The 17,027-nt window shown below is 40.8% G+C and overlaps 1 protein-coding gene across 1 annotated transcript in view; it reads left to right on the top strand.

The window, feature by feature from the left end:
• Positions 1-17,027, top strand: part of PPP1R1C (protein phosphatase 1 regulatory inhibitor subunit 1C) — a gene marked incomplete at both ends in the record, with an annotated part of 48,800 nt that overhangs the window by 19,930 nt on the left and 11,843 nt on the right. The window contains 2 exon segments of the mRNA XM_082285378.1: positions 2,249-2,286; positions 4,129-4,189. Of these exon segments, the coding sequence (XP_082141504.1) occupies positions 2,249-2,286; positions 4,129-4,189 (99 nt within the window).

The following is a 17,027-nucleotide window of genomic DNA, read 5'->3' as shown; positions in this document are numbered from 1 at the left end:
TGTGATCCTCTTCTGTCCTCAAAAATAAACTCATGTCAAAATGTACCATTGCCCAAACTTCATCTCCAGCCAGTTGTACCTTTCCCTTCATCTCATGACTCACTTGAAACACTTCATGGCTCCTGCCTTGAGTTCATGTCTTTCAGTCCCTTAGGTTACTTTCTGATCTCTGTTTACTGATTTGGCACATTGTTTGTTTATGTGATTTTATAGGTTGTTCTTAAATGTCCATGTTGTCTGATGCGTCTCATTGGCACTATTTGCCCTGTGGATATGAATGGTTTCTCTAATGCTATACAGGACCAGTCCTTATTCCCAAAGTTACCTTTCATATAAAGGCTGCTGGGTGAAAGGCTGTAAATATTCCAGTTCTGATAGTTTTAATGTCACATCACTCAGAACACAAAATGTGCAAGCCCAAAGGGTTGCAGTTGTGCACATTCTCAGGATCAAGACTTGAAACATGACAAAGCTACTGATGTCAGGTTTTTTTCCTTACGCAAGCATCATCTTGGGTTTACAAAATATGTTTTAATCTGGGCAAATTTAGAGTTTCAGGAAGGAATGGGACGTAACTTATTCTTCATTGTTCTTTGCTGAAAGTTCCTGAATTATTCAAATTTCAGTGTTTAAGCTAAATCTGGTATCCTGAATCAAAAAAAAAAAGAAAGTCAATGTTGACTCATTGAAATGTGTTGGTAGGCAACCAATAAGAAAGACTGCAAGCACATAAATAATCACCCATTTAGCCAGCCTGCCATCATACCCCAAAGTGTTTTATGGACTTGAGTAGACACTGCTATACTTATTTACAGGTAGGGAAGTCAAGGAGGAGATCAGTGACCTTACCAAAGTTCATGCAAATGTCAATGGCAGGAAACTGGCCTCCTGATTGTCTTGTCTAATTCTGTATCTGTGGGATCGTGCTTTAGTAATCAGCACTGTTTTCAGCTACACTTTTTAACCCTGAGTATGAGTGAGCTGAATATCTTTCAGAGAGAAGTAATGGGAAATACTTACATTGAAAAATCTGGTAAGTCAAGTGATGTTTGCAAGATGCACAGAGACAATGGCAAAGAATGCCATAGAAAATGCAGTCAATCCAGCTGCATGGCCTGGCTCGTCCCCCCATAGACAGCACACCACAAGCAGCCAATATCTAGAGAATAAGTCAGATAAAATGATATTGCCTAGACCTAATTCTTTGCTCAGACCTACATTTACAGATCTGTCACACCTCAGTGAAAATTACACACTGATATCTGCATGTGGAAAATTTTAGAAGGCCCATTGGTACAGTGAATGATTGATGTCTCTGTTTTTAATGTCATTTTATTTTACAGCTCCAAACTACTGTGAATCAAATATCCTGCATGATCTTTGCCAAATATTTGTGAAATCATCAGCAGAAGACACACTTTCTAGCTGTTAACCACATGAAGACAGCAGCAAAACAATTTAGCTCAGACAAAAATTGATTACGTTCCATGGTTAGGAAGATCCTTATGGCTCACTCTTTCTCAATCTTACTTGCATTAATGATGTTGCCTACAATCTTACTTAGTTGTTCATACAGATTCCCAGAGGCACTTATTTTTATTAGAAATCTCAAGTTTTTCTAATTCTGCCATACATATAGTCTAAAGCAAATTAAGGCAACAAAGGTAAGAAGTTTCAGGAAAAATTTCAGTCTGGTAGTGTCATGAAATTTATAAGGTGAAAGATTCCTCTTTCTTAGGCTTTGTTTTGTTAATTTTACATGTGAGGCACTCTTCAGTATAATAATGTTGGTATATTAATAACTTAACTGAGAGGAGGTTCTTGTTATTATTTGAGTGAGGTAGAACCCTTTGTGAGTTTGCTTCACACCATTTGGCAACCAGGCCTTCTCTGACCACAGAAGAAAGCTCAGTCCCTGGGCAAAGCAGCCCTGTACCATGACAGCCCCACTGGCAGTGCAGAGACCTGCTGCCAGCCTGGACAAAGGACCTGCTGCTGAAGGCACTCCTTTGCTCCCTGTTATTCACAGGCAAAAATGGGAGTTAAGTGCTTCAGATGCAGTGCTTGTGTCTAAATGCTAATCAGGGCCTCTGGCTTTCTGAGACATACAAATGAGAAAGAAAAGCTGTAAATAAGAAGGTTGATTTCTTATTTGCAGCAGTGCTATAGGTTCAGGGCAGAGTTACAAGTGTTAGCACTGAGAAACACTTCTGTATTAACTTTTCTCTTTCCATATCTTTTTCTCTAGAAAAAGATGAGAAGAGAACAAACATCTCACAGGCAGAGGTAAGCGATTTTATTTTTTTTTTTTTTACATATTTATTGTTCAAATAGGTCTATTGTAAAAAACCCTTGGAAACTCTGATTCATCCTGGTTGATACTTTTGTTTACATTGTCATGCCATCAGCAGTAACACAGCCTTTTAAGAGCCATCATTTTCAAACCAGGGCTGTGTAAAGCTGTATGGTGTGTTCTGCCAGCTCTCCCTTCCCCTGTAGCAGGGAGCTGGGAGAGGCAACCTTCCCCTCTGCCTTGCTGCCATGCCCTGTCAAAAGACAGCAAACCCAAGGTGACCCTGCCGGTTCACCCCCGAGCACTGCTGGGGATCTGCAGGTCACTGCTGGGCCACAAAAGCATTCAAACACCTCTGCACTCTCTCCATCACTTGTCAAGCCTACAGCAGGCAGTGCAGTGATGTTGTTTGCACAGGAGTTAAAAGTTGGCTCCTCCAATCCCTTTTTCTAACCTCCCCTTGTATAGCTCCTCCAACTCCCTGATCTCTTTCTCCTTCACCCACTGCTCAGAGCAGTAGGCAGCACTTTAAATAGCAGCAGGAGGTATTGATTGGTGCAAATTTGAACTCCAATACAAACTTATGAAGATTTACTGATGTGAGGTTCACCAAGCTATCCCATAGTGTTTATAAATAGCTGTCTCTTTCCAAAGAAGACAATATTTTATTTATAAATGTTATCATTCTATCCATTGTGATAAGCTTAGATAATAGGATTAGCCGTACTTGTGTGAAAGTGGTTCTCTTAAGAGATGTCTCAAATGTTCCATGGAGACATAGATCTGATTAAAGTTAATGGTCTATATATTAGGCATTTTTAGCAAATGTTTGGGGAAAGGCAACATCATTAATACAACTAGAAACTGATAAAATGAAGGGGGAAAAAAAGCTTGGCTACATACAGTTTTTCCTTAAAATTTTGTTAGGAGTGTGATATGGTGCTTATGTCTTCCAAAGCTAGCTAAGGATGTACTGGATGTAGCTTTCTTGTCCTTTTTATGTAGATCTATTTCATGTTGGCATCATACTGACAACCAATTTAGCTGCTTTCATTTTGCAAAAGCTGCTCTGCTCTGCTTTAGCATTGACTATACTCCAGTTAGTTTTTGCAACTAAACATTGGCATAATTATACTATTATTATTCTATGTGTCATTTCACTACCATTATTTTGGAATAATTTGTCTTCTGTGCATAGATGTGATTTTGGGGTCACAAAAAGTTGAGCTGTGCCTAAATACAACACTCAAATGAGGCTCAGTTAGAGGCTGAGTGATTGGCTGCTGAAATTATTATAGTAGGTATAATAGAACACATTGAAAAGGTGCAGGGGTTTTCCACTTATTTTTGTTAAAATGTTTATATTAATATTTCAGTACTACCTTACACATACGTATAAGCCCTGATTGCACTGTAATTGGAATGTTGGTTAATGTAAACCTTGCAACTATTTTAATGCATGTAGACATTTATTTGCCTTATGAGAATCAATTACACAGGCTGTTAGAGCACGGGCTATCCTAATTTTATGTTTAACAGTATTCTTATAGAGTGAAGGGTAATTTTCAGTAGTATTGGTTCTGTCTTGCCTGGGAGTCATAAAGGTTGTCCATTAAACATTCTTTTTTTGTCTATCTAATCTTAATTTTCCTGTATACATGAAAGCCCAGGAGCTGCCATCAGTTGTACACAATACATTTTTCTTAGAAACTCTCAGATGGGCGTGTGCACTCTCTGAAGGCAGCTGTGGGGCAACCCCGGGAGCTGCCACGGACAGAATATCCCCCTGTGCCCATCTCTCACTGCCTCTCTCTCTCTCTTCTGTCCCGCCGCAGTCGCAGAGCGCCTCTCCCAAGCAGAGGAAGCAGAGCGTCTTCACCGCACCTGCCCTCAAAGGTACTGTGCACGTCCTGCGCTGCCCCTGCGCTGGCTCGGTGGCTCCTCTGGCGGGGCATCGGCGGGGCCGGAGCGGTGGCTGTGCCCACGGGTGGCCCAGCTGCCCCGGGGCCGTGCCCAGGCACCGCTGCCTTCCCACGGCGCAGTCACTGCCTGGCATTGACCCCCAGCCTGGGGCTGACCATCTCTTTATCCTCAGCACAGAGTCTTGCTGCAGTGGCAGATTTATTTGTTTGAGAAAAAAAGAAAAAAAAAAAAAAAAAGGTTTTATGCTTTGATTAGTTTGATAGAACAGATAATTCAATGCCAAACCAGGAAGACAGCTCCTTGAGTATGTAAATTCTCTTAGTGCTGGCCCCGTAGTTCTGTTTCTTATTTGAAACCACTCTCCCATGTGAAACCACTCTCCCACTCCTCTCTTTCCAGGCAGCTGTGAAAAGGAGAACGACCAAAACTGTGGGCTGGGCATCTGATAATAGGGAGTGTGAAGCCTTTCTTGGGAAGATAGGGAAAAATGGGAAGTCTTGGTAAATGTTTTGAGGGCTAACATGCTTTTTAGGAATACATACCAAAGCAGCAGGAATATCACCTGGGATCAGAACAGTTACATTTAGGCCTTGCTTCTTACACAGTTCTGAACAGAATTTGACTTGATTTTTCTTGCAGTGAAGCAAGATCTGTACTGATTCACCAGCACTTCTGACTGACACTTGTCAGAGCAGGATCATTTTCAGATTGAAGACTAAAGGCCATCCTGCCAGGTGTCTCTTAATAGATAATGAATACATAAATTTCCATTTGTCTGCTTAACACAATTTATTACCTGGCAGAAAAGTGGGATATCTGATTTCTTGTGTGAAATACTGCGGGTGTCATGAGGTAATTTACCATATCAGCCTGTTCTGTGTATCTCATTCTGTAGCTTCAGTTCTCTAGTACTTGTCCTAGCCACAGTTAAAATATCACTCAGCCACCACACAACACTATCTGTTTGCCAAAAATGGGCTGAAAATTTGTGTGCTGGATATTTGAAATAATCTTATTACATTTGATTACAGTATTTTTTCTGGAAGGAAAATGCTTTGCATGGATAACAACAATACCTGTTGATCTCACTGCTGTACTGTTTTGCTGTACAAGCCTGAACTAAATATTGTGCAAATGAAGTGCAGTGTAAAACAGGTCCTCGTATCTCCTCTCAAGACCTGCAGCCTACACAGCATTACCTGTAATGCCCTGCTGAGACCTGGGGAAATGCTTGGCAGAGTTTACTTCAACATCAGCTTAATTCTCAGGGAACAGTAGAAAAGTAGGAGAGCACGTGATTCAAAAAAGATCCCAACTAATCTGAAATACCTTGTAAGCAGCACAAAGCAGAGTGCAAAATGCCTCTCCTCCATACCTTAGCACCCTAAATTACACCATACTCTCAGATACACAAGTGGGCACCAGGAAGTTGATAACCCTTCCTGTAAAGAGGCTGGATTGCTCCAGCTCTAACATACTGTTACTGTCATAAATACGATCTTTTTATTTCAAAATTACCTGGTGGAAAATTCATTATTCTTCCTTTTCACTGGTATGAAAACATGATTTTTTTTTTTTTTTGTTTGGGCTAAGAGGCTGTGAGGCAAACATACAGCAATGTGAAATATACGCTGTTATGGAGTACACAAAGCTATTTCTACTGAGAAATACAGAGTTTTTGTAATTATTTAAATTATGCTAGTTTTATAGCAGTTGAAGATAACACTATTCAATAGTATTTCCAGAATAACAGGCTTCATAGTTGCACACTTCTCCTCAATTTTAAGCATATATATGTGTATATATATATATTTCCTGTTCACTGTTTTTCCCCCAGTATATTGATAATATGGTATTTTACATACAGAAAAGTAAAAAATAAAATTCTTTACAGCCCCTTGTCTGTTCCATACCCCCTGAGGCTGTTATTAATGGAAGGTGGGATAGACTTTAATCTGGTACACATTAAAGATGTACATTCAAATCTGTACTTTTAAAGATGGAGATAATAAATGGAGTGGACAAGAGGGACAAATACTTTCATTTGTTAGCTTCTCTGACATTTTAGTAGTTTGTAGCTGCTGTTAACTCCAAGTTCCCAGAAATAAGCCTGTGGAAATAATAAGGCAGTGGAGCTGAGCCTTGAAGCCGAGACAGCAGCCGTGTGCAGAGAGCTGTGGGAGAGATGAGGGGCTATGGAAGGAGCTTCGCTCTGTGCCTGCAGCAGAGAGGGATCAAGAGAAACCATGGGCAGAGTCGTGCTTCAGCCTGACTCCAAATCTCCAAGTAGCTGAAAATAGTTTTGTTGCAGTTTTTGTAAGTTTCTTGAAACAATTATGGAACTGTGTGAGAGAAAGTTTGGTGGTTTCTGAATTGATGGCTAGGCAGGAAAGAGGAAATGAATGTGCATGTTGTGGCTGTAGGAACCCATATAAAATGGGAAATTGTTGGCATGGTTGAAAAGAGCAGAAGCAACATCAGACAATTGTGATAACTGGTTACAATACCAGAACTATAATATATGTTACACAAAATGTCCAAATACATGAAGATATATGCAATAGATGGAAATGCAGTACTACTGTGGTTTTACCTACCATGGTAAATACATGGAGATCAGCCTCTTAGTTAAACTACCCAGAGGAGGGGTTCACATTGCCCAGAGAAGTTGTGGCTGCCCCATCCCTAGAAGTGTCCAAGGCCAGGTTGGATGGGGCTCTGAGAAACCTGGTCTAGTGGGAGGTGTTCCTGCCCATGGAAGGGGGGCTGGAATGAGATGATCTTCAGTGTCCATTCCAACCCAAACCATTCTATGATTCTGTGATTCTATTATATGATATATATGCGGGCATATTTTTTCCCTCTGCCATTGCACTTACTAAACTAAAATTCAGTGTTATTAGCTGTCTGAGATCATCCCCAAATATTTCAGTTTCATCATTAAAGAAGCTTCCTCTAGCTCAAAGCCAGGCTGTGGCTGCTGCAGCAAGCTGTAGCAAACCTGGTGAAACAAGCAGGTTATTATTACTGTATATCTGTGTGTACTTTGGCTCCTGCTTTTATTTTCCTAAACGAAAACACACCAGAGTTCCTACAGACAGAGCAAATAGCTGACTCATCTCTGAGCATTGTTACTGGAATACAGTGTGCTGGAAAAATCAATGTGAAAGCTATTGATTTAAGTAGTAATCTGGAGAGGGACTCAGCCAGCCAACCAGATAACAGCTCAGCATGGTGTGCTTCTTAGTATTATATTACCAAACCTAATGGAGAGCAAAGAAGTTTCCCATTTTGCTTTCATAGGTATTTATTTTCCTAACCTGCCGCACTAGTGTTTGTTAATTCCATGCTCTTATGTAGCATGCAATGGTGGCAAAAGTCAGTATCTCAAGAGTGCACCAAACTAATTCATCGTATTTTCTGTATGCTGTGATTCACCTCTTGTCACAGTTTCTTGTATGTATAGCAGCAATCTTAACTGAGGATTCATCACCTTCAGTTCCCCTCTCTGTGTCACTTTTTCTTCTGTTATTCATGGGCTTTTATGCCTGAACTTCAAATTTTCTCATCCTTTAAGGTCTTTTTCATGTGTGAAGGTTGGCTTGAACTTCCCAATGAAAAATACCATAAAAACAACCACAGGAATGTTTTGCAATTTGAATAGTCACCAGTTTTACCTTGGGCAATCTTTTCCAGTCAATTCTCACTGTGTAAGGCTGCCTTCTCCTATTTACTAATCTGCTTCTTGTTCTGTATAACAAAAGCAAGAAGAATCCTTTGATCCTTTTCCAAAGTAGACGTCCAACTCTTTTAGCCCAAAGAGCCATCCACCCGTCAGTGCACAAACAGCATCTTTAGAAATACCTTCAATATTCTGCTTGGTGGACTAGAGGAGGCCCTGGGAGTCTTGCTGGAGTCTCATTTTTTTACCCTCACACTTGCCAGAGAAGTCTAAAATGCGATGATATCCCTCCCAGATAGAGAGAGACCAAGTGAAGGCATCTCAGACTGCCAAGGTAGAAGCAGATTGCACTTGCTCCAGGTAACAGAGCTTCTTTGGTGTCTCATTACCACTTGAAAATCAAAAGAACACATTTGAGTCAGAGCTGCAACTGCACCTTTCCATCCCACGGCATACTTTGTGCTGAGGCAGGTTTCCTTTTACCTAGGTAGTCATGTTTTTTTGGTATCTCAGCTCATCCTTGGAAGGAAATGCAGATGGCAGTGACAGGAAGCAAGGTTTACAAAGACTAACAGAAGACAGCCTGAACTGTTCCCAAACCTGCATTGCTCCCTAGAGGTCCCAAATCCCCACATTACCTACCAGCTCTTGCTATTAATACTAGTGGCTATTTAAATACCATCAAGGTCTCCCCCTGTGAAGGAAGTGCGCGTTCCCAAGTGATTTGAGGATTTCATTAGCAGTGAGTCTACTGGTGTGGGTGTGCTAGAGGTCAGGGAAATAGGAAAATTTCACTCAGTTCTCTCTGCAAGAGGCTGTTTAGACTGGATTGAGATCCTGCTAATTTCAGCAGGCTTTAAAGAAAGTTGTTGTAGCTGTCTGTGTTCACTGGACTACCTTTGCAATAAGAAGCCATCAAATCATAATTAAAGTCATTTTCCACACAAGTGAGAGATACATTTGACTGTTTTCCCACTCAGCCTTTTGGGAAATACATGCTTTAAATTCCCTTCTTAATGTATTTTTCTTTGCATAAAGACAAAGGCTTTTTCTTGAGCTAGGCCCCAGCTACAAGATTTGAAATGGGATTAAATCAGAGTTGTTATAAAACTAAGGAAAATTCAAAGACATTATTTTGGTTTGAGTCATTAAAACAACCAGAACTCACTGGCTTTTCCCAAAGTGTTCAGACCCAGGGATTTGATACATGCATAATTCTAGTATTTACAATGAGGGTTGATATTAAATGAGCTCTTTCTACCTTCTGCCATGAATTTCAGATGCTCTGCTTGTTTAGTGCCTGCTTGTTCTTCTCTCCAAAGGAAACAACATGCAGAATAAATGATTAAAATCATGATGTCCCTCCTGAAATATGTAATTTATTAGAAGCAATTAGTACAGTATGTGGCCTTCATCCAAATTTGTAACCCCTTAGGCCAGCTGAATGATGTCTGATGCATCTCATTACTTTGTGACTGAAGGTTAACAACAAACACGTGTAGAGTCTGGAGACATTAAGGATTATTGTTAGTATGGTAAGCACTGAGTTTGGAGCCCACGAGAATCATTGTGGAACAAAAATCTCAGGCTAAATTTACTTCAAGTGGCAGAGGAATGAAGTTTGTAAGACTTCAGCAGTGACTACAAAAACTTGTATCATTTTACAGGCTGCCTTCTTACATGCCAAACTCTGTGAAGAGCTCTAGTGTTAACTAAACACATCAGTGTAAGAACACAAAACATCACACTATTCTAGAAAGAAAAATAGCATGTCTTTTTGTGGTTCTGCTTCACACATGGGCTTAAATTTAATTTTTATGCAATTAATGTTAGTCACAATGTAAGACATCCTACACAGTCTTCTAAATATCAAGGCCAGGCTTGTGAATATTCACAGCTGAGATGGGGCTCAGTCAAACTTTTCTTATGTGGGTGAGTCACTTTGGCTCAGGCTATTATATTTTCCCAATTTCTCCAACAATGATCCTTTTTCAAAGATGACTGTGCTGCATGTCAGCCATGAGGCCGGAACAGGAGATGGAGATGATTTTCAATTATCCTCTCTGTCCTGAGTGCTTATTTTGGACATCCTTCCTTTTCCAGTAGGCTAAAGGGCTGTGATAACTACTGGGTGGGGGACTAGGGCTACTCCACAAAAACAGGCAATGTCCAGTGGCTGGAGCAATCCCCAAGGTTGGGGCAAAGTCTTCCTCTAACACCTTAGCAGAGCTGCCACATCCCTGGAGCAACATCTGTTCTTTAGCTTGGTGGTACCAGTTCTTCAACACATTTCTTTATGGCAGAAAATCTGTCTCAGTAAGTTGTTTCTCGGGTAACAAAAGACTAAGCTCTGCCTCATTATTTATGTGCGCTGCTCTTGTTTGTTGACGTGTTGGGACATGAAAAAATGCCATCAATGCATTTCGTTTCCTGGGTGGAAGGCCCACAGCTGTCTGGACTTTCTGAAGCACTGGAAATAGAAGATTTATGCAGCAGTTTTTTATCATTGTGTTTTTTCCTTGCCCCTAGCTAGGTCACAAGAGGTGCAGCTTTGTTTCCAAAACTACTTGTTCTCTTCATTTATCTACTGTTCTTAGCCACATCTTAGTCAGATGCACCTCGATGCAACCACACCACTCGATGCAGGATGGCCTGGCTGTCTTTACTAAGATGTTATCTTCTAGTGCCTGGTCTCTTTCCCCCTCTCTCTACGCTCCTCTCTCCTTCCTCAGACTTGCACAGTAGGATGATGACAGTAGATACAATTAAGAAAAAAAAAAAGCTAAATTAATTAGTGAATCACTGAGTTGGTGACAGGGATGCATCAGATTGCTGCCATCTCAAGTTCAGTTGGCTGCCGCCGTTATGCTACTGCCCAACACGTTGGCAGACACTGCTGTAGTCTGTATTTAATTTCTTACTGTTGGCAGCTTTGAATACATTTCATTTCACACAGCTGGCGGCTCCTGCTTCAAAATGGCTCTGGCCTTGGCTGCAATAAATATTGCAGTACCTATAGAGAGACCAAGGTGGCCAGTGGAGACTAAGCTTGACATCTGTTCTACAGAAAAACTGGGATGTTTGTGTTAAAACTTGTCATCTGCCACTATTACCTGGAGTGAAAAAGAAAGGGCTGTGTTGAGCACTAATGTCAGTCCCTAAGTTACCACTTGTGGTCCAACACAGACCCATGTCTGGGGGAGTATTTCCACTGACTTCATTTGGCTAGGCGTGAAGTCCACATATCTGATAGTTCCCTCTAATATTGTGCAATGAATGTTAAACTGGCCTCCTTCTAAAGGTACAACTTTATTTTTATGACAGAAGCTAATCTTAGAAAAATGCTGCGAAACAGCATTTATGACTTTAAAATAGTGTTATTAAACATTGTTGTATTAAATACAGACCAGTGTAAACATGATACTGTTCCTAAGAAGTAACATTTAAAAGTCAACCTTTTAAGAGCTAACAACATAAAATATTATAGAACAAGAATGTGGGAGACATAGTTCATATTTTAAAAAGTAAAGTAAAAATCCCAGGAAGGGCAGCATGTGTTGTTCTGGTTACTTTTTATTACAAGATGTATTTATAGTGAAATTACAAGTATTTTGGCAGTGTTGTGATCTGAATTGAAGCAGCTTTTGAAGAAAAGAGAATATTTTTATAGGAGAGGATGTAAGATTCTTATGAAGTCAGCCATTTGACATGGCATTAAATTTTATTTCCTTGCTGTACGTTCTATGCTGGAGGTTAACAACCAAGCCACATGGCAGACACTGACTCCAGCGAGCCCTACTCTAATAAATAATAATTGCCCCTTTGTTTCATCTAAAGCATTGTAAATCCGGAATTTGATCCCAAGCGAAATGGTGGAATGAAGACCCAGATTACGCATTGCTGCTCCTGTTCATTGTTTGACATCTCCCAAACAGGCAGGGCAAGATTGTGCATACAGTGGGGGCAGGTGCATCTGTCAGCACCTCACTCCTCCTTGGCTCTGTGCCACGAATCAGCCCCACTGGGGAGAGCTTTGCCAGGGGTCTGCGGGTGGGGAAACAGTAGGGGAGCTTGCTCAGTTTATATTGGGATGTTCTGGAGACAGAGGCAGAGGTACCTCTCTAAGCAATGTATTTCTAAAAAGTCTCCATAGTATGTGGACTGCTGTCTCATTTAATTTACCCTTAAAAAGAAAAGACTTTTCTACATTTGTACCTAACTGCAGATTTCTAATGTCCCTCTTTGTCTATTAATGTCTCCTCTCCATGTAGTCAAATTTCATTTCATAAAAATCCCCACCCCCAAAAGGCAAAGCTGTCAAAAGACAGAATGACTACAGGCAAGCTCAAGGTTAATAGTGAATTTGTATAACATGAAAGGCACCACCATGCACCGAGCAGCAGCATTAGCCTGACACAGCAAACTCATCCCACGACCTTCCAGCTATGATTCCATCAGCTGTGCTGGTCCTTATGAGCATGGGTAAGTAGGTGCAGAGCTCCCACCACCTGCTCGGACTCCTCCTGGGATCAGGGCAGTGATTTCCATGACAGTGGCTCCTGGCCACAAGCAGCTCTTCCAGGGACAGTAGCTTACCATTAGCTCTTTTACTTCAGCTTTCACTCTGACCTGAGTCAATGTCCCAGTAGCACATCAGCTCTGTGATATCTCTGTTTCTGGACAACGTGGTCCTTATTTCTGTGGTTAAGCTAAGAGAAACATAGAGAAACCATTCTTCTGATTTTTAGGGACCATCTGTGCTGGGTTTCTTTTGGTGGGGATGTTTTCTGGGTTTTTAGTATTTGATTTTTTTTTCCTTTTGAAGTGGATGCCTATTGGTCTGAATTTATTGAAAACCAAAAAATTTCTACAGAAGGCCATGTGGTTCTACTTCCCTCCATAATTTTTCCCTTTCTTCACCCCTTGGGATGCAACATTGCTCAGTATAGCAAGAACACAGAGTTCCCAAAACCATCCACCAGAGCTTTGGCATGGAGACAAGAACACGGGCAGCCTGAAGATTTCAACCACATCCTTTCAGGCCTGCAGCTAGGACTGAATGCTCACATGAATTATGTGTGTGACTGTGACCAGAAAAACACAGGAAATACTGCAGCTAGTATACGGATCTGAAAAGAAATTCATTTTCCTGTGAGCTGCACAGGACAGAAGGATATTGTTTAAAAGCTCTCATCTGGTGTAGTTGCTAATTTTTCTTGAAAGAGAGGGAGGATACTTCAGGTTTTCCAGGTCTCATACAACCTGTGAACAGTCAGTGTTATTCCATGGATCTTTTATAGCCAGAAGAGATGGTCAGCAGGCTCTGAGCCATGTACAAAGTAACTATTTCTAACAATACAATTAAAGGAGTTGTGGGATCTAGTGACTTCTCAGAAGGAAAGAACTCACCTGAAATGTTTGCTGTGGTTCTCCCAGCTCAAGGTGCACCATTGCTGAGTATGTTGGCACACAGCAAGGAGTAATTTTACATACATGTCTGGAAGCCCTGGAAACGGTGCAGGTTTGTGGGTGACTCCCTGCAATGGGCTCTTTCCAGGTGACAGGGACACAGGGCACACCATGGCTGCACCTGTTCCTGGAGAGCGGCTGGTAAGGTGTAGGAAACCCATATGCACCTACCCAGCTCAGCTGGGACTGTGTCCAGATATGAGCCTCAAGGAAGAAGTGGCCAGTGAAAGGGAGAGCAGGGAAAGCAGAGAGACTGCCAGTGAGCAATGGGGTGAGTGGCTGCCTGTGTACCAGCACCCGAGCACCCACGGGCTGGCCATCCCCTACAGAGGCAAAGGGAGGCAGCAGGCTTCTCCTTTTTTTCAGCAATGAGGAGAAATTTTGTAAATTCAGCTTTAAATTTCCTTGCAATCTGCAAGAAAAGAGGTTTTTTAAGAGTCAGTGGGATTTTTGGCATGCAGGCTCCCTCTGGTGACTGCTAGGTGCAGCTCCACTGCTGAATGACAAGAACAGTTGTAGGGAGTGGAATTCTATTCCATCTGACTAATTTCAATTTAAAATCTGCGAGGTTATTACTACATTTCACCTGGATTTCAGCGGTGTTCCCCAAATCCCATGAGTGGTTAGAGCCTGACTTTTATTTCAACTCACTCTTAAGGAGATCTGAAGTAAGAAGTGTAAAAACTAATTTTTAAAGGATCTGTGACTGTGATCTGAATGTGTCTAAATCTTTAGAGAAGAGTCTGCCTTTTCTGTACTTTGTCTATGCTTTCCCCAATTAAATTGAGTAAACTGATATTCTTGCTGTGCTTTTCAGAAAAATTGAGAACAATTCTTGTTTTCAGGCTCTGATAATTCTGAGTGTCAGATAGGGTGTTTCTATGGCATAATTGCATTCTGGTTGTACTGGATACTGGTTCTGGGGTATTTTGATGCCTTAGGAAGACCAGAAGAGGTAGGTTTCTCACAAGGTCAAGTCATTCACACAATAAGGAGCCACTAAAGATTTTGTCCCAATGTTGTGCTGCCCATGGCAACTGCAAGGTGAGACTGGTTGTATCTACTGCAATGCAAATAATTTGTGGTGACTGCATTTTATGTTGAATAATGTATTTCTTAACATTGGGTTTTAATTTTCCAGCAATCAAAAACACTTAAATGTAAGAATTTGGTGGGGTTTCAGTAGTCTATAAGCTGAACAAGTTAAAATGAAAACATTTCAAATTTAAAATATTACTAAAGATGTCAAACTAAACCTTTAACTGTTCTCTTTTCTCATCTCCCAAATCAGAGACACTGTGCCAGACACCTTCTGATGTCTAAGCCAGTAATTTGATTTTGCTGAATTTCTGTACCAGAGAAGTACCCTGGTTGTTCATTAACATTATGTACTAAATTGGTTTGGATTCTTTTTAGGAGTGTGAAAATCTACCTATGTTACTGTGCAAAACACCGAAAATTGCTACAATCTGGTTTGTTTCCCTTGATTCAAGTGATTTGTACCCTTACTCCGTGGAAATTGTTCCTTGCAGCAAAGCAATGCTGTTATGCTCCCAAGTCATGAGAGTCATCCAAAACGCCCAGTGGAAATGATCACTGGTGCCTACACCAGGCTGGGAACTTTCTGGGTGAGAGCTAATAGGCACAGACCAAACCTTTCCCATATGGGAATGACAGCACAGTGAAAACATCATCCCACAGCTGCCTATATCCAAATGTCACCTTTTACCTGACATCTTTTGTGGAAGCACAATCCCTGCATCTGTAAGACAGTTCTTTACGTGTCATTTTGGATGGGTGATGCTGTGTCCTAGGAAAATGTGTCAGAAGCAAGAATTAGGACTTGCTAGGGTAGGCCGTAACCCCCAAATAAGTTAAGTCTCAATGTGATAAAAATCTCTCCAGCACCAAGGGAAAACAGAGGAGAGACTAGCTCTGATCTTCCAGAAGTACTCCTGTGCTCCTAGGGAGTTTAGCTGGCTTGATTCATATGGCTCATACCATAGGCCCTGCTTTGGTTAGCATGGAGTGCCTCCTGCAGAGGGAGATGGGAAGGATTCAGGCCAGCTTCAGCTTCAGTCTTCTGAAACAAATCTCGGCTGCTTGAGATGATCTCAGCAGCTCACAGGTGCTGAAGTGGTGAGAACTAAAGAGACTCATTCTGACGGATTCCTGCTTGGATGCAAGGGCTGCAACCACAGTACCTGTAACATGAAGAAAATTGTAATTGCCTGTTATTCATATGCCACCCATGAAACAACTGCAGTGGGGATAATAAGGTAAACATTGGCCTATCAATCACTTGTTTAATCATTACAAGGTTTTTTAATTTTGAAGTTGTTTATAAAATGCATAAAAGAAGAGCTCATTTCAACATTTACAATATTACTGATGTGAGGTTATGCTGATGCCAAAATCCTATCTCCTTTGTCATCATAGGAAGGATCACAATGAAGATTATAATTATAACTCAGTAAGGGATTTATCAGCAAATTAACAGAGTAGCTTATAGACTTCTGACAAAAGAAACAGACGGGGTTAATTAAAAGTGAAAGCCACACAGTACATGGAAGTATAGCAGAGAAACACCACCTTGGAGTTGTGGGGGACCAGCAAAGATTTTGCTCCTGTCTTCAGTTTGAAAACTCACTGGAAAGCTTTTCATCCTAACCTTAAAAATCTCAGGCTGCACAGAGTATTCAGCAAGAGATTTAAATCTGCAATTAACAATTTTTTTTCTTTGTCTGCCCCAGAGCATGGAAAGAAACAATAGCCACAAAAAGAATAACAAAAATGGAAAATATGGAGCCAGAATATAAACGGAACAGAATTCTGGGGATATCTTGCCAGACCTGGGGGTGAAACAGAAGAAGCAAAAGTTCGGTCATTACTCACAGGACTTCATTCACTCCATCACATACTCAGGCTTCTACTTCTCAGTATCACAGCCTCCCCTTCTCCATCAAGGATTCTCTCCCCTAAGGATGTGGCAATAAGATTTTTCTCAACTGCTTAGGTTTCTTGACCACAGAAAAATTCCCATGTCAGTCAAAATCTAAAAAAGTAGCACCACAGTGTAGTTGTCCAGGAAAAAGTCAGCAGCTGGATAATGCTGACCACTAACACTAAAGTCAGATAGAATGCCTAAAGAAAACTGAAATACAGCTTCTCAGAAATGGCTCATGAAGTTGGGGAGATTAAAATGTTTTGTAAAGCATTTTTGGTTAGGGTTTGAATGAAAAAATATTAATCTCCTTTGTGTTTTGAATGTGTATAAAAATCAAGTTAATTTTCTTGTAGCATGTCTACATTTTTTATGTTTAGCAACCTAGGCAAAACTAAATGTTCTTGTATTGCTAATATTTTTTGGTGGATTTTTTTCTTCATAAGGAGAGCTGCAAAATTTCAGAGCTTTTTTTCCTAATCACAAACAAATGAAAATTACCCAGCTTCAAGGAAGCCAATACAATTTTTAAACCTTAATGAAAATTGCTGTTTGAATGGAAGTAATTTAATTTGAAGTTAAAACATATGACATGAATAAAATGTCATGCTACTCTTCTGTCACAATGCAACCATAAGTACCTCACAGACCAACTAGGTGCAAGTGTCAGCTCATGTAAGGTCCAAAAGCTCAGAATCTTCAGTTCAGGTTCTCTA

This window comes from Coloeus monedula (genome assembly GCF_965178545.1).
Source record: "Coloeus monedula genome assembly, chromosome: 7".
Classification (NCBI taxonomy): Eukaryota; Metazoa; Chordata; class Aves; order Passeriformes; family Corvidae; genus Coloeus; species Coloeus monedula.
The sequence above is the reverse complement of the archived record's forward strand: the minus strand, read 5'-3'. Positions and strand labels throughout refer to the sequence as shown.